Source organism: Pararge aegeria, chromosome 9, assembly GCF_905163445.1.
Source record: "Pararge aegeria chromosome 9, ilParAegt1.1, whole genome shotgun sequence".
Taxonomy (NCBI): domain Eukaryota; kingdom Metazoa; phylum Arthropoda; class Insecta; order Lepidoptera; family Nymphalidae; genus Pararge; species Pararge aegeria.
The window spans coordinates 12,558,044-12,571,233 of record NC_053188.1 but is presented as its reverse complement, the minus strand read 5'-3'; the positions used below and the strand labels follow the sequence as shown (position 1 = coordinate 12,571,233).

General features: G+C 34.1%; 1 protein-coding gene across 1 annotated transcript; it reads right to left on the bottom strand.

Moving 5' to 3' along the window:
* Positions 1–789: 789 nt before the first annotated feature.
* LOC120626174 (dnaJ homolog subfamily A member 1) lies at positions 790–12,756 on the bottom strand. Its single transcript, XM_039893536.1, has 8 exons — positions 12,525–12,756; positions 11,407–11,605; positions 10,255–10,502; positions 9,628–9,786; positions 7,167–7,322; positions 6,372–6,543; positions 5,587–5,714; positions 790–3,948 (listed from the first exon to the last, which is right to left on the bottom strand). Exons 2-8 carry the CDS (start codon positions 11,603–11,605, stop codon positions 3,799–3,801), a joined length of 1,212 nt encoding a protein of 403 aa, XP_039749470.1. The 5' UTR covers positions 12,525–12,756; the 3' UTR covers positions 790–3,798.
* Between the last annotated feature and the right edge of the window lie 434 nt (positions 12,757–13,190).

Below are 13,190 nucleotides of genomic sequence, written 5' to 3'. Positions count from 1 at the left end.
ACATTTTTCTGCAGTATAATCGACGTGTGAATGGATCTATGTACGTTGTATAGTCACTATTTATACGTTAAGACGTATACGTTTATGCAAAAAAACGTGCAGGACAATGCCGTGTGAACGAAGCCTAAGGCTAGACAGTTTTCCTGCGGTAAGTACGGGTTGAGGAAAGGACCCATACATAGCACTGGCGCCAGATGACGATGCCTCGTGATAAACGACTAAGACACCGGGAGGTATCTTTGCATCGTTCGAGTCCATGTAGGACTGAGGTGGAAAATACTTACGAACTCAATGTCATGAACATTGGTTGTTAATCAAATATAATTTTAATTGTTTCTTGAAAACTATTTATTAACTGTTTAATAAAATATCTGGCAAATATGAATTTATAGTTATCAAAAGTTAAATTATTTACCCACTTTATAAATCCTACCGGGGACCGTTTCGCTATCCTGAAGTTTGGTTATCTTAGATTTTTTTAAACGAATTTCATTTTCATAAATATTATAAATAAATAAATACTATAAAAAGTACCTATATATATATATATATATAAAACTCCATTTATCATTCCCTTATCGTATACGAAATGTGATTTTGTGATTTTAGTATGTTTTGTATAATGCGAAGCTACCCTATAATTTTGAATCATTTTCTCAAGGGTTGTGTGGGTGACATTGGTGGACTGTTCACTTCTTGACTATTTTATTCCATTATTGAGATAAGATTTAAATGAAATATAAAATATGGGTCCAGGGGTCCAGTATATGAAGAAAATAAAGAAACAACTTAAATATGAGACGACAGTTTATTATTCAAATTATATTACCACAAAATGTAAGCATCTACCGAATCTTGCATAACCATAGACAACCTTATTAATAAATAGCTTGGAATAATTTTACTACAATTTAGGTTTAAAGACAAACATCTTGCAAATTATTACTACCACACTTATACTGATAAAAAAAATCATTTTTTTGTTAATAATACACAATGCTAGTTATTAGTTATTTCACAATGCTCTCAAAATGTATACATTTCAAGAAGCAAGTAGCATCTACTCGATATAAGCACACTTTTGTGCTACTTCATAGCATGCGTATTTAACACTGAATACTCTACAGTAAAATTATAAGTCATAATCACAGTTAAAGAACTTAAATGTTTCTAAACACATGATGTACCGTATACAACCTTAAATTAAATTATAGTCCGGCCGCTACAATATGAATTTAAAAAATATTGTTTCTATATTTGAAAGACAATTTGTGTTATAATTTGTTTTTAAATAACAAACATGCGTTTTTTATAGAAAATAAAAATGTTTCTAACGTAAATTCAACGCCAAAACAAAGTTACATCGTCAATTTGATAATCTTTCAGTAATTCATTTTTTCAACGGCCGAACTGAAAGTAATTGGTTGATTGTGGTATCTTCTTATACATATAAAGAATAGCTTTCCTAAGGATAATTTAAGGTATATTGTGAACAGTTAGTTTAAGAATGAAGACATTTATTTTAAAGTACAGTGTAGTTATTAATTATTGGGGATTAAGAATATTTTTTATACCAACCTGTTAACTCTAAAATACATTAACATATTCGTGTCAACAATCTAACTTGGATGTTTATGAATATTTTGATAATGTGGTCAGCTGATGAGCTGTACACTACCTACTTAATTTGCCTTACAATTACTAAACGAAGGCAACTTGAACTCTCTTACCTCAAGCTTGCATATCAAAAAGTTATAAAGGGATACTTACGTTTTGAAATGCAAGCTGCTTTCAATATTCGGTTGTAAACGAATATATGTATTTGGTTATTTATACCAGCGTAGGCAGTCTCTTAAGTAAATTGTTCCAGTAAGTATGTTGTAAATAAGACATATTGTGCAAGTTTCTTGCATTCGACATAAAATTAAAAATATAAACCTGTTTTTTTGTTGTATTTTTTTGATACCACAATAATTGATTGAACTGTATTTCTGTAATATTACATTCAAAATAAGGTTATGTATTTTTACCCATGAATTCTTTAGACTTCATCGTTGCATTAAAATTTGATAGATATTGTAATTTTTTAAAGTAAATACAGCCATCAGATCACATCATACCATTTGTTAAGTTTTCGTCATATAACATGTTCATGACGCAAGCACGTTCAGAGTAGACAAAAGCAAGGAAAGAAAGAATAATGCTTTCCGCGCAAGCATTTCAAAGTAACTCGTCTTTTTCACGAGTGTACATTATGATACAATACCCAGAAAAGGTAAGTACTTATAAAGATTTCATTTGGAAAGGAGTTACCAGGCAACCAATTTAGAGAAATAATTATGAATTATTATGGAGATCTACAGAAGAACCAGTTATCGAACCAGCAAAACCCACCATGGCAGATCCCCAAATAGACTGACAGAAGATATCAAATGAGTGGCTGAGATGTAATAAACGCAAGACAGTTGGATCTGTTACTCCCAACCAAACCCTTCCGAGTATAATTTTGTGCTGAGTATTATATTATAGTAGTCACCACATTTTTTAAGACAACCTTGTAAAGTTTAATTCTCTAAAAATATTGATCCCAGGAAAACGTTTATCACATGAAGACTGTCATACCACCGGCTTAGTTACCCCATTATAAGAAGTCTTGACTTAGGTGTAAAGAAAGTTTTCTTGGCCATCACTGTTAATGAGATAGTTAGGTACATTAATAGCAAGGTGATAAGTTTAAGTTTACTTTATTTTTACTTTGTCTGCAATAGTGTCAGGCAAACTAAACACAATATGGAAGGGGTCATAATACACTAAAATAGTATACTATGGGCACCAATGCACTGACCACGCTTGCTTTTGCTTGCCAAATTGGCAGCAAGAGAAATTATATTATTTTGTTGAGAACGTAATACTAAAACTATACTAACACTTGGTGTCACTGAGTTATCGACACAGGACTAACTGAAAATTAGGTAGTAGGCCTATTTTATAGTCACTTGGGATTGTCAAGTCAATCTGTAGATTTGAGTAGATGCCAGCAAGAAACTCACCAGTTGCTCTTTTCCAACATTAATTATGTATATGAGTGATTTTATAGTGAAACAATTCTGGTACAGTAGTCATAAAAAACCTATTTTCAGCTCATGCTTGCGTAGAAACGGTGTACAAGATAGACATACTTGATATCAAACTTTTAGATGTAAATAATTTTACTATTATTAAATAGTAATAGTTAGTGTATTGCACTGTTGTAAATACTGCTCCAACTTTCAATAAACTCCTTCCACTTAGAACCCTTAAAACAGCTTTACCCGAATTTCACTAAAAATATGATGCCAAGCAAAAATAACTACTACAACATTCATGTTACAGCTTACTTCAGAAAGTAGTTTTGGGCGAGGAGGGTAGTCGGGATCGGGTTACAAGAGTTGCACGAGTAGTCCAACACATAGAGCTAGAGCACACGACGGCTAGAACTTATATCAGCTGCGATGTTTATCCTTGTATGTCTCTAACACAGTTAAGAACGACCAGCGAGTATAGAGTTGGATTGTGGTTACGTGTACAGGTGTCAGGTAGAAAAGGTGTATAAAGTAGTACCATAAATTCGTTAAAGAATGAACCTGCATAAGTAACCACAATCCAAATTCCATAGTCACTGGTATTCCACACAGAGAAACTTTCAGCTTTTATAAAGCTATAAAGCTAAGTCTAGCCGTCCTGAGCACTTGGGCTTGTATGTATTAGTTGTTGAGGCTCGCACGGGTGGGTGAGTTTAAGTATGGGTGATGGGTGCAATTAGCCAGTGGCGCACTGCACGCGGTTGACACCGGAATTCTCGTCGTCTTCGTCGTAGGCGTTGGCCACGTGCTGACGACGTCGTCGCGTCTCCTGCTCCGGGTCCAGATCGATAAGCTGGCATTCCTCTGCCAGCTCAGGGATCTCCACCTGCAGCCAAACATAAACCTGATCACCATGTATTAAAACGGGGAGCAAGCCACATAAATTAACTAGTTAACTACATAAAGTGAGTAATTCATTTAAAGGAAATTGTACACCATTTTAAAATAACACTACCCATTAATATCTTGGAGATGTCTCTTAAAAAATTCAAAGTTTGGATTAACCGTAAAGTTATAGAAATGTATTATGTAAAAATAAAAAAGCTTGGGTGTAAATTATTGCTCGAAGTAGGTTTCTTCTTTGATAGTTCTAAATAATCAGAGATGGTGATCGCAAAAGAACGCTAAGTTTGTTGTGGTCTTTTTCTTAGACCAGGGCGCGTTTGGAACATTCAAAGCTTAGAAGTTATCGCCATCATCTCACTACTATTTAAATATTTTTGATGTGCACATAGAAAATGCCATCTATCTGTCTATTTGAATAAAGAAATATTTGAGTTTGACTTCAATTTTTAGCCAGCCTATTAATATGGTTCACCAATAGAATAAAGAAATATTTGAGTTTGACTTCAATTTTTAGCCAGCCTATTAATATGGTTCACCAATACTACTAAAGTTCAAAGTTCTACTTTGAGTTACCAACCAACAAACTTTGCAATCCATATATCAATTTCCGATACATTCTCTGATTTGATGAGATGGATGTGGTTTTGTATAATCATTAATGTACCTATTCGATTATCGAACATTCCTTTCATAGAACATGAAAACGATAGTTTCAATGCAATGCTGTATGATCAGAAGAAAGTTGATATTTCATTTAGATTTTGATTAAATTATTCGTGACTTAATTACAATAAACTTTTACGAGATATCTTTAGATTGCTAAATAGTTGTGTGAATTGAATATTCAATTTGTTCGTTGGGCGTAGCATGCGGTACCCATCAACGAAGTACGACGGTATTATATTTTTAACGTGTATTATATTTTTCCGGAAAAAATACAAAACTAGAAGGGCTTGACCTGCCAAAATTATCATCTTAAATGAGATAAAGCATAGGCTTATTTAATCTATGATAGAATGATTTTTGCAAAAAAAATCTGATATTGACACACGGCGGAAGGCTTCTGAAAAGTAGCCTACACTAGTAGGCCTAATATTTCTGATACTCTACATCCACCTTAATCACTAGATAAATATAGGATAAATTTAAAGTTTATTATTTTGTTTCCATGGTAACTAGAATACGTAAAAAAAATTATAATGTTTTCTATCTCACTCTGTCCTACACATTTATGTATTTATTTCTTTATCTAGGTTTATTATTATATCTTTATCTAGGTTATATTTGGTTTCCTCGGTAACTTAAATAGGAAAAAACCGATTAATCATATCTGTTTTTTGTATATGTATATTTTGTCTCATTCTTTGCCGGCTTCATCCTACACATTTTTGTATTTGTGTCTCTTACCTGTCGCTTTTTCCGTTGCATCCAGTTTGAAATCACAAAGATTCTAAAAAAGTTTCAATTCAAAAATTGTACATGAATTAGTTAGTTATGTATTAATACATGCTGGAAACTGGTACTGGGCGTAAACTAATGATATAATATCCCCCCTTAGAGTGTTAGCTGTGCTTAGTGAACAAAAATTGACGATTATTGTAATAAAACAATATCTTACCACTGGTCGAGGAGGCAGGCAATTCTCCAACGCAGGCATTACTTCAGGTGGAATGGCGTTGGGGAAATTGACTAAGAATTGTATTATGAGCTGGCCTTTCTCAAATGGATTCTTGTACATTGGCATTCCTGGAAATGAAAGTTACAATTAAATTACTGAAAATAATTCAATAATTAGTAGTATCCAGCATATGTTCCAAGCTGATCTTTATATGTGGTGGGTGGATTAAGACACTGAACAGAACAATCTTTCTCACATGTGTAATCAGTTCATAGTGAGTAAATTTCTTTGTGTACTCATTGAGAGTACCGGCGCGCGAGCAAAGCTCCCCACACTCGTTGAATTGACCTACTATGTAGTTCCCGAATACTAGTTTGATTAGTGTTTTATATAAATTAGTTGTCTAGCCCTCCTAAATTTGCAAAAATGTACTCAAGCTGAATACAAGTTAAGAAACACTTCTGCTGACTTAACATAAAAAAAAATGTTACGAAAATATAAGAAATAATAAAAAAATATAAGAAATAACCGAATCAATAAATATATATACAACGACAACTTACACTTATCGCCATCTAGCCCCAAAGTAAGCGTAGATTGTGTTATGAGTACTAAGACGACTGAAAAATATTTTTATGAATAATTCACCATGTTCACACACAAATATTTTCCAGTTTTGGGAATCGAACATACATTCTTGGAATCAGAAAACAGGATACACTGCCCACTGCGCCAATCGCAAACCGCTATCAGTTTGTTTTTTTGTCATTAAATTAATAAGTTACCTTCATTCAAGACACACTTGACTTCACCATGCTTAGTGACCTCTCCTGGCAACACGGTTATTACAACATCCCTGTCATCTAATGTTCTGATGACTTTCTGGAAGCCGCACAGTGATTCCACCAGTTCAATGTTAATCCTTATTATGAGGTCGTTGCCAGTTCTTTTAAATACCTGTAACAGGAACGATTATATTATTATAAAAAGATGTTTTTTAACAAGGAAAAAAATGCCTTTGATTAAAAAATTTATAGCAACTAAAAAGTAAATACATCTTAGCATAAATCAAGCCTTGAATACTTAGTGCTGTAATTACCTTTCATTCGGCGAGAAAATTTGCATCAACTATTAGCTTTGATAGAAAATGTGGGTGTAACCCGATAAACTGAATATGTGTCCCCCTTTTGTTTATAGTACAGGCATGTTATGTTATGTTTATTGTACAGGCATGTTACGTTATGTTTATTGTACAGGCATGTTATGTTATGTTATGTTGAGTATATGCTAAAAGAGTTCATATTTATGCTTAGCAAAAATCGCTGTTGATTTGCTGTTATTTCTATATGAAATTTAAATGGGACCATTTCCGAATAAACTCCTTTCGAATGCAAATTTGTAAAAACAAAAACTCCTTATTTTTAAGGAAGTCTGTTAAAAAACGGCCAAGTGCGAGTACAACTCGCGCACTAAGGGTTTTCGTACTCGTTAAACTCGATTAAACTCTTTCTTGAAGTGCCTAAAGAAATTATTCTGTTAATAATAAAATAAAAAATAATTGAACAAAATCGATCTTTTACCGCATGCTCTTTCTCGTCTAAAACGATAATAAGATCTCCGGCCTCCAATCCCGGCTCTTGGTCACCTTCGCCGCTGAAAACAATTTTCTGGCCGTCTTTCATTCCTTTGTCGACATGTACTTCGAGAATCTTGCGATCGCGCACCGTTTTACGTCCCTGAAAGAATAGTTTATGTCTCATTTGATACTTCATTATAATTATTTAACATATACGAGTCGGGATATGGTAATGGGCGGGACACAGATCGGAAACATGATGGTCGTCGGGGTACCAAGGTGACTGAATGACGACAGTCGAACTCCCTACAAAAGTCCTATGTTGATGATGATTGTGATAATAATGATTAAATGATTATTTTATTTCGATAAGACGAAATTCGCTCTAGATTTGCCGGCAATTTATCGTTCCGGTAAGATACCCCATCTTTGGTAATAAATAAATAAATATACTACGATAATACACAGATCGCCATCTAGCCCAGAAGTAAGCGTACCTTGTGTTATGGGTACTAAAAGATGACTGATGAATAGTTTTATTAATAATATACATAAATACTTATAATATACAGATGAACACCCCGACACTGAAAAACATTAATAATGTAATGTTGGCCACGCAATAATTTTCCAGTTGTGTGAATCGAAACCACGGCAATGGAGTCAGAAAGCAGGGTCGCAGCCCACTGCGCCAATCGGCCGCCAAATAAATAAATAAATATACTACGACACATCGCCATCTAACCCCAAAGTAAGCGTGGCTTATGTTTTGAGTACTAAGATGACTGATGAATATGTTTATGAATAATAAATATAAATACATTATAATATGCATATAAGCACCCTGACACTGAAAAATTCATGTTCATCACAAAAACATTTTCCAGTCGTGGGAATCGAACCGGCCAATCGGCCGTCAAATGATTTATCAGTCATATCATCATGTAATATAACAGCTTTATTCCTAACAGGTTAGCAAGTTACCATCTTAGACTGCAAGACTGTAAGTGATGAAAGATATATAGGTGAGATTGCACTAATTAATGACTGAATCTTGGGGAAATAGGAAAAAAAACATTATTTTAGATTAGCAACTGATGTAAAACCTATCATAGTTCAGGTCTCCAGTTAACACGGCTCTATAAACTACTTCTTATAATCGTATAGCTAGCTATCTTGACATCAAATCATAAAAAAATAAACAAATATCCATTCATCAATCAATGAATTGTATCTAGAGCTACAGTTGTGTTTGCTAGTTGTAGTGATGAAAACCTCTATAGAATATACTCCTATATGTAGTATCTAGTTAATATTCAATCAAATATCTTTAAACGAACAATTCTTGTATATATATAATTGGAATCTCGGAATCGGCTCCAACGATTTTCATGAAATTTAGTATACAGGTTTCGGGGGCGATAAATCTATCTAGCTAGTATTCATTTTTAGAAAATGTCATTTTATTTGTGTTTTCCGGTAATAGCCGATTTGGTGCAGACGAAGTTGCACGGGTCAGCTAGTATTCAATAATGTGTACAATCATTCAAGTGTGTTGTGCTCATGAAGATGAAACACCCAGCCAATTTTGAGAGTAGTTAAACTGTAAGATGGTAGGAGGCTAGCCTGTTAGGTAGTATGGCAGTTATATTTAACACTTACCCCTAAACGGTTTCTACGCGACATCGTAGGGTGTTAACTAGCCACGGCCGAAGCCTCCCACCAGACCAGGGCAGAGAAAATACATAATCATCATCATATCAACTCATTACCGGCTCACTACAGGGCACGGCTGTCCTCCCACAATGAGAAGGGGATGAGGTCCGAAATTGGCGCTACCGGGAATCGAACTTATAACACAGCGCTCACCGCTGCGACAGGGACGCCGTCAAAATATATAGAGAACTAGTCGAATGTACAATCATTCTGATGTGTTGTGCTCACGCCAAGTTCCTGGTTATGACGCAACGTTGAAATGCAGATTATTACGCGCGTTTGCATTTGTGACTAATGACGTCAAACTTAACGTCACAAAATGCAATAAGACGCACTATGTGTCATTATGTAAATATCAATACATTTGAAATACACGATATTATTGGTGCGAATAGTTTATTATTTAAACAAATCTGTAAACTAGATCAAAAGTTTAATAATAGATAGGTACATTAAGATTTAAAAACCCCCGACTTTCAATATCGTTTATATTATTCTACTAGTCTAACCAACAGAGGTGTGAAAAAATGTAATACGCCATTTCGTGGTGGCGGCCATATGATGATGATAATAATAAGTCACCTGTATATATGTACAGGAACAAATAAAAAATACAATGCACTCATGGCACCTGAGGAGCCATGAGTGCATTGTATTTTTTATTTGAGTAAATTCTTTTTTCCAGCCATTGAACAACTCCGAATTGCAGTTTGCCTTACCTGCTAAACTCAAGGTAAATAAGGACTTACTTGGCAAACTTTGCAGCGATCCTTCGGGTCGATAATTTCCCGTTGTCCTCTGCACTCACTGCACACTGTTTGGATCTGTTGGATCATGCCAGGACCCAGCTGCTGGATTTGCACCTGCATTCCTGTACCACGACAAGTGGGGCACACTTGTACTGCACCCTAAGAAATATAAAGTTTAGTGGAAGACTTATAAGGATAATAAAATTATATTATTTTGCATATGACCACAAGATACAATAAACACTAAGCCAAATATGCTATAAATATGCAAGAACTACACAGAATTGTATAAACTTTTTCAAACCACACAGATCTGTCAAAATATAATCAGTATATGTGTGTCTGACAGCAGCATTCTCAGGAATTGCAATGCTGACTTCACAATGTACAATTGCTAAGTGGTTGCACATTAAACTATGAGTGTGAGACTAAACTAGTTTTAAATACCAAACTACACACCGAACAGATTTTTTTTTCACAGATAAAATTTAATGATCATTATAAAAATATATATACTTATTATTATGTGCTAATAGTGTGTTCCATACGCTGAAAACTAGATTAAGATACATACGCTTAAAATAATCACCATACTAAAAACATTATATTCAACATCATTCAACAAACCTTTTTCCCACCTCTGCCTTCACATTTCTCACAGATGACATTTTTTTGCAGAGCCAACTTCCGCACAGCACCTTTGTACAACTCCTCAAGGGTGACAGACAACTGATGTATGACATCCTTGCCCTTCCTCTCACGCCCTCGACGCCGCCCACCACTGAAGCCACCACCAAAGAACATGTCAAACAAGTCCATGGGTGATGAGAAGCCACCACCTCCAGCTCCGCCTTCTTTTATACCTTGCTCACCAGCTAAATATTATAAAAATTATGATAACTATCACATCTTGTTTATGTATAGCATTAATAATAGAATTGGATTAAAAGTTAAAGCAATTGTATCTGCCATTTTTTTGAATTGCAACAGTATTTAAAATCTTCAGGCATTCTATATAACTTTGGATTCAAAAAATTAATGATTGAATCACAAGATGGCTAATACCACTATAAGAGTACATGCCTATGCCCAACAGTAAGACACTTTAGGGAGATAATGAGATGGAGATAACAAATAGAACACCAGGCTAACTTTGTTGAGGCCTTCTTTGAGTTTTTAACCCTCACAGCCTTAGTTTAGAGTTATTGCATACTATGTATATCTTTTTATGTAATGTATGCATCAAAAGTGCCATCTATGTGGCAATATGAAGAAATAGGAAATGTTGAGAAATGGATAGTGTTTATTTTAGAGATTTGTGTATTTGCTCTTTTGATTGTATAAGGTTACTGAACTGTATAAAAAAAACAGATTTGTATTTCTTTTTTATTACTCCAAAAGTTAGCCCTTGACTGCAATCTCACCTGGTGTTAAGTGATGATGCAGCCTACTATGGTAGCAGACTAACCTATTAGGGAGTCTGGCAGTTTTATTAGACCCATATTTTCCTTATCGCTTTTTAATGTACCAGAACTCTAAATTGCTCAGCGAAACAAATCAAGCCAACCAAAACAAGCCTCCTACCAGACTAGACCAGAGAAATTTCAGAAATTGAATATTGCCCTGCTGGGAATCAAACCTGGGCCTCCAACTTAAAACCACAACACTCACCACTGCGCCAGGGAGGTTGATGATAAATGAACTCATTATAAAAACACAATTGTTTCTAAATTACATCAGAGTATTTGAATTATAAGCAAAAATGCTTGGTAATAATACCTTGGTCATAGATTCTTCTTTTGTCTGGATTCGAAAGTACTTCATACGCCTGTGAGATCTGTTTAAACCTCTCACCCTCATTTGGGTTCTTGTCTGGATGGTATTTTAAGGCAAGCTTTCGATATGCTTTCTTCAGTTCATCATTTGTGCAGTTGGGTTTCACACCCAGGATGTCGTAGTAGGGTGTTTCTTTCACCATCTTAATACATAAAAAATGTTGAAAATATTACTATTAGTTAGGTCCAGTATTTCAATCCTCAGCATAAAAATTTTAGTTTTTTTTCATTATAAAATATTCTTTATAAATAATAGGGAAGTAGTGACCTCAAGGTAATAGCATAAATTATAATAGGTAATCACACTTATGAACAATTCACCAACAGTGTTATTGGATGAACAAAGCTTCCCAAAGTCAAAATTTAGTATTAAGCATTTATTAATTTGACAAAAAAATTCAATATCTTGCCATTTATAATGTCAGAATAATTCTACACATAATAGGTATATTGTAAAATTTCATAGCTTAAAAGATATTGATTCATACATACATTCTAACCTATTTGGTCCAACACCAGAACTTTAAAGGTTATTAATATACTATATTATCCTCATCAAGATGTTATAATATACTTATAACATTTGATTATGATAGTATAGTTTAGAAGAAACTTGTAACTTTGCTACTAGGGATCGAATCGTCTTATATGCGTTCGAGCGCGGCGATAACCACAAAAGTATGAACTTCATAGCCTACAAAATTTAATAATCAATAATTCGCTAATTCAATTATTCATACACGATTGTGATCTTACGATTAAAAACTAGATAGGTACTATTTCTATGAATTATTTTGTAAAAAAACCATAAAATATCTATCTAACAAGTTGAAGAATTTGTTACGTTCGCTAACGCCACGCCAATTTGATTGCCATCAACCTTTCCTAGAATATCTAGGTTTAATTATGAAATCATAAAACATTTCATACTAAATAAATACGTTCAAGGCAGACGGAAGTTCAACTTTAGAATAATATACAATAAAACGGCAATTAGTTACAAAAAATTATATAGCAAAGGTATAATGCAAATAATGCTTTGTTCAATAATTGATTTCTTACCTTTATATAAAACCACTAATAGCACTCCTCTATTATTCAAAAATCAATGCTAATGTAATTTGTGAAACACAACTGAATAGTTCAACGATGCACAAGGCAAGTAAAATTCTTGAAACCACAGTTCAATAATTGAACAGCTCTAGATAGAACCCTCACACCGAACACGGTACAACTCTTGAAAGTCAATATTCGAATGACGTTTAAAATTTTTTGACTCAAAGACATAGAGTTTCTAGAGATTTCAGCGCATGTCGATCGCAAGCATTGATCGCATCGCGTTTCTGTGTGTGTGTATTCGAGAAGTTTCCATATTACGTTTCGTTAAACGTACAATTTTATAGCAAATTTACGGTTTCTCGCAACAATCAATCCACACGCATAATAATTCAAGGCAAGCAATTTGGCCCCATAATACCACGAAGGTTTGTGAAGTTTTATCTATGTATCTAATTTGGGAAAGTTTTATGTATCTATCTAATTTGAATTTGATTTTGTTAATATGGGAAGAGATCCCTTCTCTTGTTTAAGAATTAAGACGGCTTTACGCCTTACAATGGGTATGAATGTGCATATTCCTAAAGGTACGGTAATATACCTTTGCCTTAACCCTACGGGGAAGCCAAAGATAAAAAAAATTGTGTCAATGTGTCAAATCTGTCAATACGC

Bases quoted from the DNA above. Each gene is read 5' to 3' on its own strand.
- LOC120626174 (XM_039893536.1), bottom strand. From the start codon at position 11,605: ATGGTGAAAGAAACACCCTACTACGACATCCTGGGTGTGAAACCCAAC. The intron at 10,503-11,406 runs GTATTATTACCA...TATAATATTTAG, and splicing joins AAGAAGAATCTATGACCAAG to CTGGTGAGCAAGGTATAAAA. The intron at 3,949-5,586 runs GTAAGATATTGT...GTTTGGCTGCAG, and splicing joins GCCTGCCTCCTCGACCAGTG to GTGGAGATCCCTGAGCTGGC.